Genomic DNA, 20,527 nt, shown 5'->3' with positions numbered 1-20,527 from the left:
TCCACTTGTCTGCTGATGGGTGGGGTGGGTTCCCTCCCTGTTGGTTGTTTGGCCTGAGGCGACCCGACACTGGAGCCTACCTGGCTCTTTGGTGGGGCTAATGGTGGAGTCTGGGAGGGCTCACGCCAAGGAATATTTTCCAGAACTTCTGCTGCCAGTGTCCTTGTCCTCACGGTAAGACACAGCCACCTCCTGCCTCTGCAGGAGACCCTCCATCACTAGCAGGTAGGTCATGTTCAGTCTCCTATGGGATCACTGCTCCTTGCCCTGGGTTCCGATGCGCACACTACTTTGTGTGTGCCCTCCAAGAGTGGAGTCTCTGTTTCCCCCAGTCCTGTCGAAGTCCTGCAGTCAAATCCCGCTAGCTTTCAAAGTCTCATTCTCTAGGAATTCCTCCTCCCGTTGCCAGACCCCCAGGTTGGGAAGCCTGACGTGGGGCTCAGAACCTTCACTCCAGTGGGTGGAGTTCTGTGGTATAAGCGTTCTCCAGTTTGTGAGTCACCCACCCAGCAGTTACGGGATTTGATTTTATTGTGATAGCGCTCCTCCTATCGTCTCACTGTGGCTTCTCCTTTGTCTTTGGATGTGGGGTATCTGTTTTGGTGAGTTCCAGTGTCTTTCTGTCCTCAGTAACTCTTAATAGTAGCTGATGACAATAATCTAAGAGTATTTAGTAAGTTACTAAGTAGGCAATAATAATACTTGACTCTTTAGTAATGAGTAAATTACTAATTAGTTACCAGTGGGTAAACTATTCAAGTTGATAGAATGGGTGACAAGAGTTGAGGATAGTTATTTCTAGACTTCTTGAAGTCTCATGATAGGAGTTGCTTTATTATTGAGTGTGAAAGGTAGAATCTTTTCTTTTAGTTCTAGATGGCGAGAGTGGTATATATAATTTTCTACTCATGAATTTCTGTTGGTCATTTTCTTTTTATTCTATCTAAGTGTATTATCTGTTGCTACATAACAAATCACTACAAAACTTAGCAACTTAAAACCACACACATTCAACTCACAGTTTCTGTGGGTGTTGAGTCCAGGCTTGGCTGGGCTGGGTCCCCTGTTTCAGGACCTCTGGCAGGCTGCCTCCAAGGTGTCTGCTGGGGTTGGGGTTTCATCTGAAGATGAAGTGGGGAAGGATCCACTTCCAAGCTCACTTAGGTGGTTGTGGGCAGGATTCACTCCCTTGAGGGCTCTTGGACTGGGGGCCTCAGTTCCCGGCTGGCCGTTGGCTGGCGTCTACCCTCAGTCCCTTTCCCTGTGGCCTGCCCAGCGTGGCGGCTTGCTTCATGACAGCAAGGGGTAGAGAAAGCCTGCTAGCAAGATGGAAGTCACAGTCTTATGTAGGTGATCACGGAAGTGACGGACTGTTACCTCTGCCATGTTCCGGGGGTTAGAAGCAGGTCACTAGGCCAGCCCGTGCTTGGAGGGGATTACAGCAGGGCACAAAGGCCGGAGGGCTGAGGTCACGGGGGGCCTTCTCAGAGTGTCTGTCACACTAGGTAGGATGATACTAGCAGGAGCCAGTGTCTGCATGGCATTGACTCTGGCCCAGACACTGTCCCAAGCACGTTTTATATGTTCCTTACTCAATGTTTATGACAGGTTGATGAGGACCGTACCGTTAAGCACACCTATTTTATAGATGAGAAAACTAAGACCTGGCGAGGCCACACAGCTTGTCCAGGGTCACATAATCAGTGAATGTGCAAGCTGGCGTTGGATGGTAGCCGCCAGGATCTAGTGAGTGTGCTCTTAACCTGCCTTTGAGCTCACTTGTGAATTCACACCAAGCCTGCTGAGCACAGCCGTCCAGTGTCCACACATTGATTGTCCTTACATGTGGCTTTTTCAAGCAACTCCGCTTCTTGGGGGTAACTTTGTCTCTTATTTAGTATTTCTGCCCCCTTTTGAATAAAACACGAGAATTGTTACAGAGTCCCCGAGTTTCAGAACAGGAAGGATTCAAGTATTAGTTACTTATTACCATCCTCAGCGTTTCTTACCTGTTCATCACCTTGAACTAGTATCGACTTAGTATTCTTATTTAAATTGACTTAACTAGTTGAAATAAAATGAAGTCTATTGTTATAAAGCAGAAACTAACACACCCTTGTAAAGCAATTATACCCCAATAAAGATGTTAAAAAAAAAGTAACTCAAATAAAGATGATAAAACACACACACACACAAAAATGAAGTCTAACCTCACCAGATCCTGTTCTTTGTCAAGGCTTGAAGCTTAAGTCCATCTTCCTTTTGTTAAAGAGAGAGATTATGAGGAAAGTGTTAAAGACATAATGGCACCAAACGGAGCCTTTCTTCCTAATGTGATCTGTTGTAGGATTGCAAGAAAATTGAAACGGGGTAATTTTTAAAATTACTGATTTAAGAAAATGTCTGGTATTGCCCAAATGGCTTCTTGTTCTTCTTGCAGTTGATTTGACTTTTTGTATCACCTTCCATTGATTTGGTCCAAGTTGTCTATTTACAGAAGAGAAAACTGAGGATGCTTTGCGGCTCTGGCTAGTGGTTTGCAGCAAACCAGTGTTCTCAGCTCCTGCAGCCACTTCTGTTCCATCCCCTACTGTTGCCCCCTTCACTCTTAGAGCAAAATTGAAGAATGAACTTTTTGACAGACGTTTTCTTTGCAGCTAAGAAAATGAACACAGTGACATAGTTTTGTAGCTGATGAACTTTCTTGTGTCTGAGGTGACCCAGAGTTGAAGACCCAGATTTGTGTGTTTTGGCAGAAGGGCTCTTTGTTGGCTTCTTTGCTATATTTGGAAGTAAGAATGAAGGTCAGTCCGCAAATTCATGATTTCTTTAAAATGGAATGTAACTATGGCATTAGTAAAGGATTGAATTTCATCCACTTTCTGAAGTTTTCTTGTAAAGCAATTTTGTTTTAATATTTTAAATGGATGTGGGTAAGGAGGCCCATACAGAGTGACTGACCATAAAGCACAAAGTGTTTTTTTTGTGTGTGTGTGGTACGCGGGCCTCTCACTGTTGCGGCCTCTCCCGTTGCGGAGCACAGGCTCCGGACGCGCAGGCTCAGCGGCCATGGCTCACGGGCCCAGCCGCTCCGTGGCATGTGGGATCTTCCTGGACCGGGGCATGAACCTGTGTCCCCCGCATCGGCAGGCGGACTCTCAACCACTGCCCCACCAGGGAAGCCCAAGCACAAAGTGTTTTTAATGGCAGGGTCCCCCTGTGGCACCTGCAACAAGCTGGGGGCGGAAATCTCAACAGATAATTTATTCATTTTCCTCCCATTTTGGGGTGAATTGGGGGTTACTCTTTTGGGGGTTGGGAACAGTTTTGCAATTACATGTTCACGTGAATTAATTTTTCTGTGAAAATGAGACAAACAGGTATTTCTTTAGGAACCACACTGAATTGTGGTTCAGAACCTGCCCACTCTTCCTCAGCAGGTACCGAACCACAGTCTTCTTGTGGTTTTCTCATTTAATCCTTTTGCGTACCTACAAAGGGGGCACTGTTATTATCCTTGTTTTATACATGAGGAAACCGAGGCTCAGAGTTGTGGATGAGAAGATGTAACAGTGAGAACAGATCTCGGGCATCAGATGTGAAGGTGCTGTTTGTCCTGCCTTCTTACTGAATTGGAACAAACTAAAGCACAGGGGGTCCTCGGCAGCGGCCAGGCCAGATCTGAGACCTAGTTTCGTCTCCTGTCCCCTCCTCTTCCTCCTGTGATGTGGGAGGTCAGTGGCCAAGTGGCAGATAGAAGAGAAACCCACCCTGCAAACACATTCCGTCAGCAGCCACCTGGGTGCCTGCTGCGTGGACGTGAGCTGTTGCCACAGACTTGCTGATGCCCTCAGGGGTCAAATAGTTAAAGAAAAGGAAGATGGGAAAGAAACTGGAAAGGCAGTGGATGCCCCGACCAAAAGCATTAAAATAGCAAACCAGCTAGATCTACACAGTGGACCATATTATTCATCCCTAAAAAGGAATACAGCACAGACAGATCTTGAAAACTTTCTGCGAAGTCGAAGGCAGTCACAGAGGACCAAGTATTGTGTGAGTCCCACATATATGAAATGATCTAGATTCTATCTAGAGACAGAAAAGCAGATTTGTGGTTATCAGAGGCTGGGGGGTGGTAATGTGGTTATTGCGGGGTGAAGGCTCACGGGGAGCAGAGTTTCTTTTTGGGGTAATGAAGAGGTTCTGAAATTGATTGTGGTCATGGATGTACAACACCGAATGGACTAAAAGCCATTAAATTGTACATAGTAAATGGGTGAATTGTATGGTATATGAATATCTCAGTAAAATGATAGTTTTTTTAAGGAGAAACAGTTTTAAAAAACCAACAGCAGCAAAACAGTCTCTCCCTTGAGCCCACTGTGCTGGCCAACCATCTTGGGGCCAAATTCCTCCTCCCCACTTTAACCTGTGGCTATACACTAGCTTTATGGCTGTGAACTACTCCCATGATACGGCACAGGGAACTCGTGGGTGATTCCTACCCTGCCTGGTTCGTACCAGGCTCTCAACCTTGGCACTAGGGACACGTGGGGCTGGATAACTTTGTTGCAGGGGCCCTTCTGAGCACGGTAGGGTGTTTTGAGCATCCCTAGCTTCCACCTCCTCGATGCCATCAGCACCCCTCTCCCCCTCCCCCACCAGCCATGACAACCAAAAATGCTCAGTGTCCCAGGATGGACAAAATCACCCCCAGCGGAGAAACCACTGCTTTATGCAGATAAATTTTAGATGTATGTCATCTAGAAAAAGCCTCAGGGAAGCGATCACCTGAATCATTTCTGTTTTTATCTTTCAGATGATGGATGCAATAAAAGGCACAATGACGGAAATATATAACGACCTTTCTAAAAACACTACTGGAAGCACAATAGCCGAGGTCAGAGATGACACATTCAGTTCCCTATTTGCTAAGAGTGTTTTAGGGGCCGCTGTAGGGGCACCGTGAAGAAGCGTCTCTGGAAATCCCTCTCGGGTCCTGTCTCTGGTCACAGGCTCGCTCTGCTGATGGGGGTTTGTGGTGAGGGTATTTCTTCACTTTGCTAGGAAGCTGGCGCTCTGCAGACACACCCTGCTCTGTGCAATCACTTCACTTCTACTCATACAGCCAAAACCAGAGCTTGAGTTGTTATTCCGCTGGTGAGACTGGACAGTAGTGCTTTTGACCCCATGTAAAATTGGATCCTTCATCTTCTCCCAAAGTTTGGACTTTTTTGTACAGGTGATCCCTGTTGTCCAGGAATGTGTATCCCCAGCCTCCTTAATTTAGGCGATTGCTTAGAGAAGAGCGTGGTTAAAACTTTGAAATGTCCACTTAGGAAGTGACCGTTTATTTAAAAAAAAAAAAGCCTCCCTGAATTTCCCTCCCAGGCTAATTCCCTGCAAGCCCTATGCAAACAGGTCACCACGGGAAATGACAATGGCAGGACTTCTAGAGGTCATTGAAAGTCATGATGGAAAACTGGGGGGAGTCACAGGCAGAGCCATTGACGACCTGGCAGGGTGAGGCTGGCATCCAGACGAAGAGGAAAAAATCTCCAGGAAGGTGTCCCTATAGGCCTTCAACAGAGAACCGCACGGATGTAAAGGTTTCAGGGAGGTCCCAAGAGAAATGGTGAATCTCCTGGGGTATTTTTGCTAATGTGACCCTCCTGATGATTGTGCTGGGACGTCAAACAAGAACTTAGAAAAACTTCCCCATCCTCACCCCCACCTGCTACCATACTTCGTCCCTTTTTGTTCATTTTAACTGGCGTGGAGTGGAAAGTATTGGATCCGTAATGTCTCACCTGAAACCTTGGGTCCAGATATGTGCCAGAATTTTCCAGATTTTAATGAGGTAATATGCAGCCCCCTCCCACGATTAGATACAGTGTTTTCTGCAGTGAAACAGTAATTGTTCCCACCGTGTTTGATAAATGAGGATTTCTCAACTTGACGTTTGTGCTTCGCTGTGGTGAGGGCCGTCCTGTCCATCTGGGACGTTTAGCAGCATCTCTGGCCTCTACCCCCCGGGATGCCAGAAACAACCTATAATGTCTCCAGGCACTGCAGTGTCATGGAGGGAGGGAGGGGGGCAAAAATCATCCCAGTTGAGAACCTGTCAACAGCCTTGTATCAGTTCACATTGGGTTTACATTTCCCTTCCTCCAAACGAATTTGGCTCCCAATTTACTCCTACCCCCCAAAATGCCCTGTGGTTTCCAGAAATGTTAAGCTCTGGACTTTGAAGAGGGTGATCATGCCACCCCTGTGCCCAAAATCTTAGGTAAGAGATACAGTAAAGCTTGTTTTCATTTGTTTTTGTTTCATGTTTTAGACCAAAATCCTCCTCAAACCTGTGGCATACTATTTATCATGAAGACCTGGTCTTCTTTTCTTACTTTAAGTGGCTTTTCCTAGAGCATTTCTTGGAAAAGACAGCCGACCCATATTTGGCTTTTTGGAGCAGAAGTTCTCCCGAATTTGGGTTAACCCACCGGCGCCCACCTCTCTTACTGCAGCTGTGGGGAGGCCAGCACAGGCTGCTCTCTCTTTGCCTCAGCACATGACGTTAACCCTGTAATGAGAGCTGGAGCTTCCGAGCCCTGTTGGTAAAAGGCAGCCAGGTGCACTTTGTAAGAAGTCTTTCTCTCTCCTTACAGATTCGCAGGCTGAGGATTGAGATAGAGAAGCTCCAGTGGCTGCACCAGCAGGAGCTCTCGGAAATGAAACACAACTTGGGTAAGTCCTGCTGACTTGGTCTGCACTATGGAAGGTTCTGGATGTGAGCTTCTTGGCACCTCTGCCGTTTGACCCAGATGTGAATTGAATCAAAAGTAGGGCAGGGGGATGCACCACTGGTGGGGAGACCACAGCATCCTGGAGAGTCTGACCTGGAGAAACCAGATATGAAGGATGGAGCTGGAGGGCACCCTCCTTTTCCTCTTTTCAGAATACCAACACCAGCAACAAGGTCATCACGACAGCCTTGGTAGCAGCTCCTGCGTATGAGCTCTGACCTTGTTCCAGCAACCGGCTGAAGTTTTCACGAATGAGCTAGTTCTCACAGAGACCCTTCTGATAAAAAGGGGTCTGTTATTTCCAGCAGAAACTGAGGCACAGACACGTGCAAACTCACACAGCTGTAGTTCACGTCTGGGCGCTGTGACTCCAGACTTTCCTCCTTGTAACCACCGACCGTCAGGCATCTTAAAGTTTCGGATGCTTCCTGTGTGCCCCACGTCATGGCGAGGGCGTTGGTCCATGGATTGTAGATAAGATTGATGTTTCGCTTACTGCGCTGTGGGTATATTGTAAAAGGGTCTCCCCTCAAAGGCAGAGCAGTTTCTTTCAGACCCTTGAGTAGTACCAGCCTCAGAGTCAGAACGCTGGCAACCGGGAGGTTCTGTTAGGGAGGCGGACCCGGGGGGTGGGGTGGGGGGGGGCGGTGCCCACCTGCTTGCAGGTGATACTTGTTTAAATCACGCAAACTCCAGTCCTTTGGAAGCCTACCAGGAAAGCCCCCACCCTGCTCCTTCCCTTGTTGCCAGGAGGGAAGTTTATTGGAATGTTGTCACTTCTTCCTGTTTTTCTTGTAAAGTCAAGGAATCTATTTTTATGCAGAATCGTTTCATTTAAAAATAGTGGCCACACAGTTGAAAAAATACATGTGGGCTGGACAGAGCTTGTCATGGTTGGCAGGCTCCTAGTTGGAAATGTTGTGTCTGGATACAAGTGCTTTTTATCTTTACCAGGGGTTAATTTTCTTTATTGGTGGTTTTTTGGAGGGTGTTTTTTTTTTTTTTTTTTAATTTCAGGAAGAAGATTTTAAGGAATCGAGGAACCATTGATTTTTCTTTTATTCCAGTGTGCAAGTTGCTCCCAGGTGTTGCACTTGTTGTCTGATATAAAATTGAGAGAAATCTCAGTAGTGTGAGCAGTTTGATAGTTGTTTTATTAGCCTAATGGTCAGTCACGATGCCCTGTCTGGTAGGTTAGAGCCACACACCAAGGAGACAGCATGTCCAAGTTGTAGCCCCACCTCTGCCCTTATTAGCTCTGTGCCTCAGTTTCCTCATCTGTGAAAGGGGTATTATAGTAATGCTTACCTAATAGGATTAGTAGTATAAAGGATTAAAGGAGTTCATGTTTATAAAGTGCTTACAACAGTGCCTACAGATAGTAGGTGCTATGTAAGTATTTGATAGAAAAAAAGCCTTAAACTAATGATAAAATTCAAAGTGAGTTTAGTGGAAATCATTTCAAGGGTTTATTTGAGGGTTTCCTGCAGAATCCCCATGCGGCCCCCTTATCTGCATCCTTGGCACCTGACGTTCATTATCACAAGCAGCTCTGTTGGTCAGCATGATGGATGCCCATCTTACAGATGTAGACACTGGGGCTCGGGCAGGATGGGTGACTCACCCAGGGGGTATCACACAGCCAGGGCATCTCCAAGCCAGGATCCACACCCGAGTCTATTGGAATCCATGTTCTGACCTGGTGTGAATGACCCCACGGCCTGGGCCGGGGGACAGTTGATGAAGCTGGCATCTGCTCCTCTCCCCTCCTGTCCTCCCCTCCCTCCCCCCCTCCCCTCCCCCTTCTCCCCTCCCCCTCCCCCTCCCCTTCCCTTCTCCCCTCCCCCTCCCCTTCTCCCCTCCCCCTCCCCCTCCCCTCCCCTTCTCCCCTCCCCTCCCCCTCCCCTCCCCCTCCTCCCCTCCCCCTCCTCCCCTCCCCCTCCTCCCCTCCCCTCCCCCTCCTCCCCTCCCCTCCCCTGGCAGAGCTGACCATGGCTGAGATGCGGCAGAGCCTAGAGCAGGAGCGGGACCGGCTCATTGCTGAGGTGAAGAAGCAGCTGGAGCTGGAGAAGCAGCAGGCGGTGGACGAGACCAAGAAGAAGCAGTGGTGCGCCAACTGCAAGAAGGAGGCCATCTTCTACTGCTGCTGGAACACCAGCTATTGCGACTACCCCTGCCAGCAGGCCCACTGGCCTGAGCACATGAAGTCCTGCACCCAGTCAGGTAGGGCCCCGGGGGCACCTCCTGGCCCAGGCTGCGGAGGGTGGGCTATTGGCTCCCCCTGGACCACAGGGCCCTCGTCATGCTCGCTCACCACCTGTGTGACTCTTAACACACGCGAGAGCAGCACACAGACATGGAGCCGGGACTCCAGACACAGGGGTTTTGAACCTCTGGTCTCCTTGGCCGCAGTGTTGCTCGCCACAGTGCGGGGCTTGTGAGGATCACTTTAGTTTCATGTGAGTTGCCGTGGTTGGTTCTCCACCGGGGGCAGTTTTTGTCTCTGTCCCCTCTCCAAAGACACTGGCAATGACTGCAGACGTTCGTGGTTGTCATAACTGAGGGGGGTGCCGCTGGCATCGAGAGGGCAGGGGCCAGGGATACTGCTACACACCCTGCAAAATGCACAGGAGAGCCCCCTACAATGGAGCCCATCCTGGACTCATAGTGTTAAATAAGGGATCCCAGTGCTCATGTGAAGGAAAAAGTGTTGGTTTGGAACTAATCGGTCTTTGAAATCTCTTTCTATAAATTTATTTATTTATTTTATTCTTGGCTGTGTTGGGTCTTCGTTGCTGCGCGTGGGCTTTCTCTAGTTGTGGTGAGCAGGGGCTACTCTTCATTGCAGTGCGAGGGCTTCTCATTGCGGTGGCTTCTCTTGTTGCAGAGCACGGGCTCTGGGCACGCACGCAGGCTTCAGTAGTTGTGGCTAGCAGGCTTCAGTAGTTGTGGCTCGCAGGCTCTAGAGCGCAGGCTCAGTCGTTGTGGCGCACTGTGGGGACTTCAGGGAAGTCCCCTGAAATCTCTTTCTAATACAGAGCAAGCAGATGCCAGGCTAGGAGACTCCAGCAGGAAACACTGTCTAGTTAGAATTTATTAATAGTATTTATTAGTGATTATTTTACAATTAGCATTTATTTATGGTTAATGTTAGATTTCTATGCTTAGAAATAAAAGTCTCCATTTCAAATAATTTATTTAAATACAGATAACAGGGCTTCCCTGGTGGCACAGTGGTTAAGAATCCGCCTGCCAATGCAGGGGACACGGGTTTGAGCCCTGGTCCGGGAAGATCCCACATGCTGCAGAGCAACTAAGCCCATGCGCCACAACTACTGAGCCTGCGCTCTAGAGCCCACGAGCCACAGCTGCTGGCACCCACGCGCCTGGAGCCTGTGCTCCACAACGAGAGAGGCCACTGCAACGAGAAGCCCGCACACTGCAACTAGGAGTAGCCCCCACTCGCTGCAACTAGAGAAAAGCCTGCGTGCAGCAGCGAAGACCCAACACACCCAAAAATAAATAAAGTAAATAAGTTAAATACAAGTAACATAAATAATATGATAAGGGACTATATCTGCAGATTGACAAGTTTTTCAAAGGTGATACACGCATGACCCAAATTTGAGAAGCTCTGGAGCAGGAGTTGGTAAGCTTTTTTTAATGAAGGTCCAGAGAGTAAATATTTCAGGATTTGTGGCCTGGGTGGTCTGTCAGAAGCGCTCAGCTCTGCTGTTACAGGGTAAAACATGGGATGAAAACTGGTCTAAAATTAGAAATGATGAAATGAGTAATTGGAACAGCAGTTTACAGGGTGTTTGTTTCACGAACATTCTTTCTCTCCAGAATGATTTAATAAAACTTGAATCACAGACTCTTAGAAATGAACATATTTTCACGCACAGTCTGGAATTCCCGCGTCTGGAAAGCTTTGGTCCAGCCACCCTGGGCCTGTGCTTGTGCCCTGAGTGGGCCTGGGTGGCAGCTGCGTCTCTCACAGGTGTTGGTTTGCGCAGGATGGGCTTCCCCGTGGGCCCGGGAGCCGTCACACTTGGCTTATACTTGGCTTCTGTCCCCTTCTCCCCTCAGCAACCGCGCCTCAGCAGGAAGCAGACGCCGAGGTGAACACAGAAACACTAAACAAGTCATCCCAGGGGACCTCCTCCAACACGCAGGCAGCCCCCCCGGAAACCAGCAGCTCGAAAGAGAAGGAGGCGCCAGCCGAGAAAAGCAAGGACAGTGGCTCGGTGAGTCTCCTTCCCACATGCCTTTGGGCCATGCAGAGTCTCAGACCCGCCCCCATGCCCGCCACCCCGGCGAGTCCTGTGCTGTAGGGAGGTTTGTCTGTCTTCAGGCTGCAGATGGGGGTGACAGTCTTAGCAGGGCTCCTTTCACAAGGTGCATGTGTAGGGCGGCGTTGTCCACAAAACCTTCTGAGATGATGGGAATGTTCTGTATCTGCTCTGCCCAGTATGGGAGCCACTAGCCGCGTGTAGCTGTTGAGCGATTGAACCGTGGCTAGTGTGACTGAGGACCTGGATTTTAAATCTTATTGAATTATAATGAATTTCAATACAGGTAGTCGCAGGAGGCTGGTGGCTGCTCTCCTGGACCCACAGGTTCCACCTCCTACTTGCCCAGTGTGTGGTATATGTAATTGCACGCAAACGTTATTTTAGGTGGCGCCTTGGTCATTTTTTTACATTTGTAGTCATTATGTATTTATTTCCTGTCTATTAGGAAAAAAGCAAGTCATCCCAGCAGTTAAAACCCTTTGATTTCATTGATATTATTGCCTAGTAAGAGGTTAAGGTGAAAGAAAAGTGAACTGATATAATTTGATGTAATATGCAGTCAGCCCTCCGTATCCGTGGGTTTCTCGCAACCAACCGAAATTCCATCCATGTTTGGTTGAATCCACGTATTCGATATCCTCGGATACAGGGGGCCCGCTGTATTCACCATACGAGGCCTTTTTTGTGTGTAAGGAGCTGGAACATCCCCAGATGTTGGTACCCTCGGGGACTCCTGGAACCATCCCGCTTTGGGTACCGAGGGACGGCTGTGCTTCCTTTTGGGATGTGGCAGAAATCTGGGGTGGGCGTTAGGTCAGAGAGGGGAGCTGAGGACCAGTGTTCTTGAAGCCACAGCTCTAGAGTTGAGTGAGGAGCCCCCAGTGCTGTGTTTTGGGGAGGTAGAGCAGAAAGGGGCCCAGGTGCAGGGCCCCCCAGCTGACCTGGCCTCTCCCGCCTGAGCACGCCAGGCAGAGGGCACGAGGGTGCTGTAGGGGCCGTGATGAGTGCCCCCATGGATCCCTGGGCTTCCCTGGGGGGGCTGCATTGGCCCCAGTGCCTTGCCTCCATGTCTCTCTTTTTGTATTTCTAGACCCTCGACCTTTCTGGCTCCAGGGAGACGCCCTCCTCCATTCTCTTAGGCTCCAACCAAGGCTCTGGTATGTTGCCCCCTGGTGGGCGAATGGTGCTCTCACGGTCCACACGGGCAGAGGGGAGCCATGTCCCCAGGGAGAAGCTGAAGGGTATAGGGCTGTGATTTTCAAACTGGGGGTCCTTGGGGGTGCCCTGGGCGGGTCAGCGGATCAGGATTTACCTGTACTTGTTTGATTTCTTGGGGTACCACATCAAAGACCTAGGGTTCCGTTGCTGACCCGGGGTGGCGTGGAAGATGCATTTGGGTTGGGCAGTTCTTCTGCCCTCAGAGAAATGACCACAGGAAATGAAACTGTGAAACTATCCCCGAGGTCCCAATGCCCGCATTTAGTGGATGAGGGTACTTGAGCATTCGGAGGAAAAAAGAAAATTTTTAGGTAGATGATCTTTCTGTAAAACTCTTTCTACTTGAGGGATAACCTGGTAGGCTGTTCTGGGGGATTTTCTGACACTGACTTTTGGTTTTCCCCTTCTGTGCAGTTTGAGCTGTCCTCTTTTCTAGCCCAAAGGGTCTTTCCCCTGCACCCTCCTAAACCGGTTTGAGGGCATTCCAGAAGGGTTCAAAGAAGGTGTCTTCAGTGAGGACAGTTCTGCTTAATTCAAGGTCCTTCAGCTCTAGGATCTTTCTCTCTGCCGGGTCCTTCTCTTCAACTGAAAACCAAACATTTTCTTTTAGTGCATAGAGGAAGAAGGGATGTCCTTTGTTAGGGTGGCTGGAGAAAGTTTCCTGAAGGGCTGGAAAGTGGAGTTCAGGTTCGGGGTGCACCAGGGGGAATGACACGATCTGACTTCACGAACTTGGCATTAAATACGATTGAACCACCTGTTGAAAAAACTCACTTCTCACTCCTCCTTCAGTCCTCTGGTTACATCTCTGAGAACAAGTTCAGTTTGGTGCTGAGGTATCTTCTTCATCCCTTTGATTTCTTCTTCTTTTTTTTTTTTTGATATCTGTCTTTTTAACTTCAGCAGCGTGGCGCCCACCTAGAACTTTCTACTACAGTTTGGTTTTCATTATGTTGATCTATGTATGGCAGGTATTATTGCTTTCCTGCTTTTTGGTGATGATATAAGAGTTTCTGTTTGACTTAAGTTGAAAATGAGTTTAAAATAACAGCACGAACTGAGTGGACGTGTCACAATTGCAAAGGGGGAGTGAGAAGGGCTCAAGGTGGAAATACTGCTGCAGACAGGGGGTGCTGTTGAGGTTTTGGAGCAGCAAAGTGGTGCGATCTATGTGGGAAGATTAACGGGCCTTGGGAAGATGAGTGATGCCCTGGGAGTATGGAATCTGTTGGGACAGGGAAGCTTGCGTGCAGGAAGGTGGTTGGGAGATGCATCGTACCTCAGTTCCGAGGTGGATGAAATGTTACCTCGCCCAGGGGTTGGCAGACTTTCTGTAAAGGACCAGAGAGTAAATTTTTTTTTTTTTTTTTTTTGCGGTACGCGGGCCTCTCACTCCCGTGGCCTCTCCCGTTGCGGAGCGCAGGCTCCGGACACGCAGGCACAGTGGCCATGGCTCACGGGCCCAGCCGCTCCGCGGCATGTGGGATCTTCCCAGACCGGGTCACGAACCCATGTCCCCTGCATCGGCAGGCAGACTCTCAACCACTACCCCACCAGGGAAGCCCTAGAGAGTAAATATTTTAAGCTTCGAGGGCCACACAGTTTCGGTCAGAACTGCTCGACTGCCGTTGTCGGATGAAAGTAGCCACAGATGACACACAGAGAGATGGGCGGGCCTGTGCTCCCGTGAACCTGTACTTGGAAAAACAGGCACTGGCCTGGATTTGGCCCACGGGCCGTTGTTGGCTGGCCTCCCCATCCTTCTTGACCTGAAGCACCCTGGTGTCCGAGGGGGTAGAAAGGGGAGTTGGAGGGAGGGAGCCAGGAGCCTGGAAGACGCTGGTGACTTGGCGCCGGGGTTGGGGAGTGGGGAGAATATCGTCCCGAGGAGGCTAATGATGAGATGGGGGAAAGCAGGGAGGGAGGGAAAGGTCCCACATTGTCAGCAGCTGGAGGAAAAAACATTTTCAGGCAGTGCTGCCGTGTTTGGAGTGTGGGCCGAAGGGAACCGAGCGGGAGGTCACTGGAGGCCAGGTCAGGACAGCGAGCTCCAGACTTCTCACTTTCCCCTGTTTACTCACCAAAGCACCCTGGGTGATGGTTGGCGGCAGAGCAGACAGACTGGCTGGTTTTCTGATTCCTCTTACGTCTAATGGTTTCTGCTAGCGCTCACTGCTTGCTGACAGCGTAGATGGAATCTTGTGGAGGAACGTGGGCTTTACAAAGGTTTACAAACACTGAGGTTTCTGAGCTCTTTATAGACTTCTGGAACTAGGCTGGTTAAGATGAGGGTCTAGTCGGGAGGGAGGAAGGTTTAGTAGGGGGTAGGAGCTGCCTCGAGGTGGGCGTGGGCCTTTCCTGTTCACTTGTCTCTTCATTTTAAGATTGTAAAGCAATGCACGCATATCCAGTTGACCCTTGAAGGGGTTTCAACTGCACGGGTCCACGTATACATGGATCTTTTCCCATAGTCAGCACGGTTCTGCAGGATCTGTGGTTCGTTGAATCCGTGGATTTGGAGATGGAGGGCCGACCGTGAGACTTAAGTGTCCACGGGATTTAGTATCTGTGGTGGGTCCTGGAACCAATCCCCTGTGCGATCCCTGACACCAAGGGATGACTATAGTTAGAGAAACTAAAACTGTACTGGGAAAAACAGTTCCCGCTCTCAGTCTCCATGGCTGTCTTTGGGTACATCTGGCACTTAACCTCCTTATTTGTGAATAACGTGTTTCCCCATACTTCTATTGCTGGACTTTATCTAGACGTTGCTTGTTGACTTCTGGCTTTAAAAGATGAGAATTGGGGTCTTTTATCACCTCTCTACTCGCCCTCCTCCCAAACTACCTATGTCACTGTTTGATGTGCCTGTGGGTTACCTTGGTCAAGTAAAGCACTTGCTCCTTAGTTCTTGTTCTGTCAGCTGGGGACGGTATCTCTTGCCCCCTCTCTTGGTGCCCACCACCTCCCTCACCTCTCCTGCCCCTGTCATATCCAGACTTGCCATCTTCCCACTTTGACTCTCCCGTCACCAAGGTGGAGGACATGTGCGTCTCTCGTGTAACTTCAGTTGGGTCTTCTCGCTTTCGGCTGTTGGTTGAGGCTAAAAAATTGACGTAGGATAATCTGTGTTTCCATCGTTCTGGTCGTGCCATTTGTTGCGGATGTGCACTGCAATTACATTTCCACCTTTGTATATAGCCTTGCTTTTTCCCTGGAGTTTCTGTTTTTTTTTTTCTTTTTAATGTTTCCTTTATCATACCTTCAATGATTTCCCCCAAATTCTTCACTAGGACAGTTATTTTATTGAGACACTTTCCCTATCACACATTTTAGACTCTTTCCATCTCAGATATTATTTGTTGGTGTCCTTCCGTCATGGCTGGGGAGTGGCCCACTGATAACTCATCTGTAGCCTCTTCCTCAATCCTTCTCACCACATGCACCTCCGGCGCCCTCTCTTCCCTGTTCTGTCATCAGCCTTGGCAGTAGATGAGTGATTACTTGCCCTGAAGAATCTGGATTCCTTGGGTGGAGGTTTCCACCTAAATTGTGGTGCTGGTGCCTCCCCTCGCCCTGGCTGCATTAAGCTCTTGGCAGAGCTAGTGGTTCCTAGAATTTTGCCTTCAAAATTCTGCGAATTTATGGCTTTACGTAGTTGCTTTTATGTCCTTGTACGCCGTATTTCCCACCTGTAATGCCGTGCTGTGTCCCGTGATCCTGTTCATGGTTTAATATGCATTTTTAAAAGCCTTAGTCTCCTGTGAATGCGTTAAGTTGGAAAATGGGGACATCAACAAAGCAGCCACCCAGCGCTAAGACCAGTGTAGCCTGTTGCTGAGCAGAGTAGCGAGGCCTTGGGGTTGTGCGGATCTGAGCCCTCTACCAGACTCTGAGGCTGCCTGTGCTATCTCTTCAGTTAGCAACAGGTGTGACAAGCAACCCGCCTCTGTCCCAACCAGCACAGACCACCAGCCGCACCCCAGCTACCCAGCCCAGAAGTGTAAGTATGACCCCGCCTCACGGAAGCTGCTGGGGAACGTTTCCTGGCGCGCGGAAGGCTCGTTTTGTGTGTGTCTGTGTGTGTTTTTCTTTGTGGGTGTGTCTTCTCCCGTTCTCCTGAGTGATGGGTCTTGCTTTGCCTTGTTTCTTCTTAGCTTTGCCTCTGGTGGCCATCGGAAACCCCAGTAGGAAAAGAGGTTTCTCTGGGGCCACGCCGCTCAGCTTGTGGGATCTTAGCTCCCCGACCAGGGATCGAACCCACACCCTTGGCAATGAAAGCGTGGAGTCCTAACCACTGGACTGTCAGGGAAGTCCCTGGTCTGGCTTCTTGAAGGGGCCTCATCCTCGCTCTTTCCAGAAAGGGTCCTAGACTAACACCCATTGTCCTCTGCAGTGATGGGTGGAATCAGCCACGGCCCCATGTCCGGTCCGTGGGAGGAGTCAGGCTCTGCAGTTACTCAGGTGACCAGCCTCGCTCTGGGATGCAGCTTCTGTGCTGAGCTCAGCCCTGCTCCCGTTTCTTCTAAGTGGCCCAGCTGGTCTCCACCTTCAGCAGAGCTGGGGAGACTCGGTGTGACTTGATTGCATTGTTGTAGGATTTTCTCCTTGTGGTGATAACCAGCTGTATCACTGACCTTCCAGAGAACTACGGTGTAGGCATCACGAGTAGGGAAGAACGCTTAAGAAGCGGTGGATTCAGGTTCCGTAAGACAGCTCCACCCTGGCGCCCCTCTGCCCCCACCCGCCTCTGCCCACCACAATACAATACTGCCCCCTTCTGGTCACCGATGCAAGCGACTAAGAAGAGTTCTCTCCTGAATGAATATGTTACTTGGGAGCTCCTTTGATCATTCTCTTCACTACTTATCTTGCAGAAACAGACCTCAGGACCACGTACATGCCTGCCGTATCACCAGAAAGGTCACCCCCTAGGCGATGATACGGTCCCTTGTTCCCTCACTCCAATTCTGTCTCTGAGCTTGACAGCCGACTTCTCTCAATCAAATATTCTCACCCCACCGCAAGAAGTTAAAAAAGTTTTGTCCCAGTCTGTCTGAACTGGGTAAATGATCTAAGATATGATGGGGTCTTAGTGATGTGCTGGTGGGTCTCTTAGAGTCAGCCGTCCCGCTGAGCCTGCAGGCTGGGGCCGTCACAGTGGGACGGACACCTCACTTGGCTCTTCCTTCAGTGTCCTCGTATCTTACTCAGCCACGATGCAGCTCCTTGTGGCGCACGTGTCCTTGAAGCTCCCGTAGGTCTTACTCTGGTTCTTGCATCCTTCAGTGACCCTTAAGCTTGTCCTTACTGGGAGCCAGTGGGTCTTCACCATTAAGCCCAGCTGGGCTTAACCATTCTGGTCCTCACTCCTCTGCTTCGGGTGGTTTGGTTCTAAGTCTGTTTTTCAAGTTGCCTATACACTGATGAAAGAAACTCCATTAACAGAAGTAAGTAGATCGAATGCCAAATTTCAGTGCCTTTTTTAGTGGCCAAGGTAGGACACAAGGGCATGGGGTGCTTGGTGTGTGGTCGTGTAGGAGGGGTGCCTGGTCCTAGGTGCCACACAAGAAGTACCTTCCTCGATAACTTAGTACCTGTCCCCACTCACCTTGATTCTCTCGAGCATGATTCCCTCCTGTTTTTCCAATCAGCTCTTGTTAAATCCTAAAAAAACAAGTTCTGCCCGTGTACGCCACAGACCCGCAAATCCAGGGCGGTAAATGGTGGCAGGATTTTGACCGTGTGTGTTGTGTGGAGTCGGGCGGGGAAGGTGGTACCAGGAAGCAGGTGCAGATCACACACAGGGATGGTTCTGATTCACTGGAAGTGGGCAGGAATGCTAAAAACCTGCCTTCCGGTTGACTTCCCCCCAACCCAGACCATTCCCGGAGCAGTAAGTCCAGTTGCTGGAGCGGCAGCGATGAGAAACGGGGATCAGCACGCTCTGAGCACAACGCGAGCACCAGTTCGAAGAGCCTCATCCCGAAAGAGTCTCGGCTGGACACCTTCTGGGACTAGGGACACGTTGGGGCACAAGTCACCCATCCCATGGAGGAAAAAAAAACCAGACACCAGGAAAACTGGAAACAGCAAAGAAATGTGAGGCAGGAGAATCGCCACCCTCAGACTGGAGGATTCCAACCATTCAGACTTGGTCTTTGCACCTGGCACGGAGGGCAGCCCACACTACGTCACGTCCAGCATTAGCCTTGACAGAGGAGTGTTCCACCCACATGAAACCTGTGCTTTAGATGTAAATAATGTACAATTTGTGGATGTCATTGAGCCTAGAGTACCTTCCCCTTTTTATATTTGTATTGACTTTAACTTATAAAAAAAAAAGAGAGAGGGAAAAACAATTTAAAAAAAAGAAACACACCCAACAACAAAAGGAATGTTTGAATGTTGGAGAAGGGATGGTCAGCCAGCCCACCTGTCACAGTGGTATGGAGAGGGCGTGGGGATCACCGTGGCCCATAGGTCCTCATCCTGGGATGCCCAGGGGAAAGTGAGCCGTTTCCATTCTTATGTCTGTACACAGCACATTGGGATCAGGAGTTTCCGGCACAGATTCGGTGCTGTCGTGGGCACGTCACATCCAACCATTGGCCCTTTTCAAATGCTGTGTTATCATGCTTTAAAAGACAAGCTCTCTGGACCAGAAGGACATGTGGAGGAGCTCGTTTATTTTATGTGATTTCCATGATGACTCTACTCCTATAAAAGGGAAAAAAAAAACCAATGTCCTTGTTTACAGAATATCAACTAGAAACAAGCCCTGCTCAGCTCAGTTGCAGAAGGGAAGAACTTAGAGAGCGTTCAAGTCAGAAGCTCTGAAACAGATCTTTTCTTTGCTTTGTGGTTCCTTTAAAGACACTCACACCCACCTGGTAGGAGACGGGCCATGCTTTGCGGAAGTGAGAAGTCAAAGGCGAGACGCACGCGGAGGACATTTCAGTCTGGGATGAAGCATGTATGTATTATTTATGTTTTTATGTCAGCATGAAACAAAGGCAGTGTGAGAAGACGCAGGACACCGCCGTGCTGTCTGTTACACTACGTATGCTGTAGTACCATTTTGTATGTTGTGTAAAACAAGAAGCATTGAACAAAGCAAAAAGGTGATGTATGTATATGAGAAAAATTAATTGTACGATATCATTCCAGTACCTTCTGTTGTACATTTTAGTCTCGTTTCCTTTCTCTTCATTGTTGATAAGAGGATGCGAACTGTACAGTTTCCAGCTAGTTACCCATATTAGAGAAGAAATAAAAAGAGAGTATTAGAAGAAAACAGGAGAGAAAGAACATTTGTGAATTGCAGTTGTCAAAAAAAAAAAAATAGCCTAGCTGGCCTTATTTGTGAAGCATAATTGCTTTTAGCATATGGAAGTATTTTTTCACATTTTCTTTGTATAAAATTTGTATTAAACTTAAATATCTTTTTTGATGATGGTGTTTCTTTGTGACTGAGCCAGTGGACTCACACGGTATGCTCTTTTGGGTTCCCCCACCCCCCAATTTTTTCAGATTCTTCACCTTTTTTTAATTAAACTGTTTTGGAAAAATGGCTTGGTCGTCCTCGATGCAGTTTTCCATTTGGTCAGGATGGCCGTGTCACGTTTGCCCGACCAGACACAGGGGACGGGGCCATGAGAGGTCCATGGGTGGCGGGCGCATTATAAATAAGGGCCCCTCGTGGTGCTTTCCTGGGAAGTCCAGTTCCTGGGAATTTACTGACAGAGATGTAGAACAGAAGGGAAATCCTGGGTCAGTCTTGGAAAAACAGTGGCAGGGGAGTGAATTGCCTTTCCGTGGCCAGGATGGGGGCCTGAGCTCCTACGAGTTCCGTGGGCAGCGTGGGGCCTTGTCTCTGCCCAGGCACACCCTGGTCATTTCATCTTCATGTGTCACAAAATTAGATTTTTTTTTTCCAATCATTTAAACATGTTAAACACTTCTCAGCCCTCCTCAAGGCTGGACAAAAGCAGGGCAGGGACTGGATTTGGCCCGCAGGCCATCCCTGACTGGTGCTGTGAAAGGAACAAAGTGGGACTGGTTTAGGGAGGACCTTACAACAACTTCTTTGTTCCTCTTTGTGGGTGTGGGAACCTGTCGTGTGGAAGGAGACAGCATGTGTCGCAGCCCCCTGTCAATGGATATTCAGCGTGTCTGCAGACACTGGCCATGGCAGACAGACCTGCAGGT

At 49.1% G+C, this 20,527-nt stretch overlaps 1 protein-coding gene across 25 annotated transcripts in view; it reads left to right on the top strand.

The window, feature by feature from the left end:
- The window catches only part of ZMYND8 (zinc finger MYND-type containing 8), a 126,720-nt gene extending 106,830 nt beyond the window's left edge, over positions 1 to 19,890 (top strand). For 10 of the 25 annotated variants that reach the window (XM_033840814.2, XM_033840831.2, XM_033840825.2 and 7 more), the window contains 7 exons: positions 4,820 to 4,900; positions 6,666 to 6,744; positions 8,787 to 9,026; positions 10,893 to 11,050; positions 12,189 to 12,255; positions 16,236 to 16,319; positions 18,198 to 19,890. In XM_033840814.2, coding sequence (XP_033696705.1) covers positions 4,820 to 4,900; positions 6,666 to 6,744; positions 8,787 to 9,026; positions 10,893 to 11,050; positions 12,189 to 12,255; positions 16,236 to 16,319; positions 18,198 to 18,337 — 849 coding nt within the window. In that variant the 3' untranslated portion in view covers positions 18,338 to 19,890. Of the gene's footprint in view, positions 1 to 2,657; positions 2,685 to 4,819; positions 4,901 to 6,665; positions 6,745 to 6,955; positions 8,612 to 8,786; positions 9,027 to 10,892; positions 11,051 to 12,188; positions 12,256 to 16,235; positions 16,320 to 17,193; positions 17,382 to 18,197 lie in introns of those variants that run through there. The other 15 variants (XM_033840828.2, XM_033840823.2, XM_033840835.2 and 12 more) reach the window with 5 other exon arrangements.
- The last annotated feature ends 637 nt before the right edge of the window (positions 19,891 to 20,527 follow it).

This window comes from Tursiops truncatus, chromosome 15 (assembly GCF_011762595.2).
Source record: "Tursiops truncatus isolate mTurTru1 chromosome 15, mTurTru1.mat.Y, whole genome shotgun sequence".
NCBI classification, from domain to species: domain Eukaryota; kingdom Metazoa; phylum Chordata; class Mammalia; order Artiodactyla; family Delphinidae; genus Tursiops; species Tursiops truncatus.
Note: the sequence above shows the minus strand (reverse complement) of the source record. Positions and strands in the feature narration are given on the sequence as shown.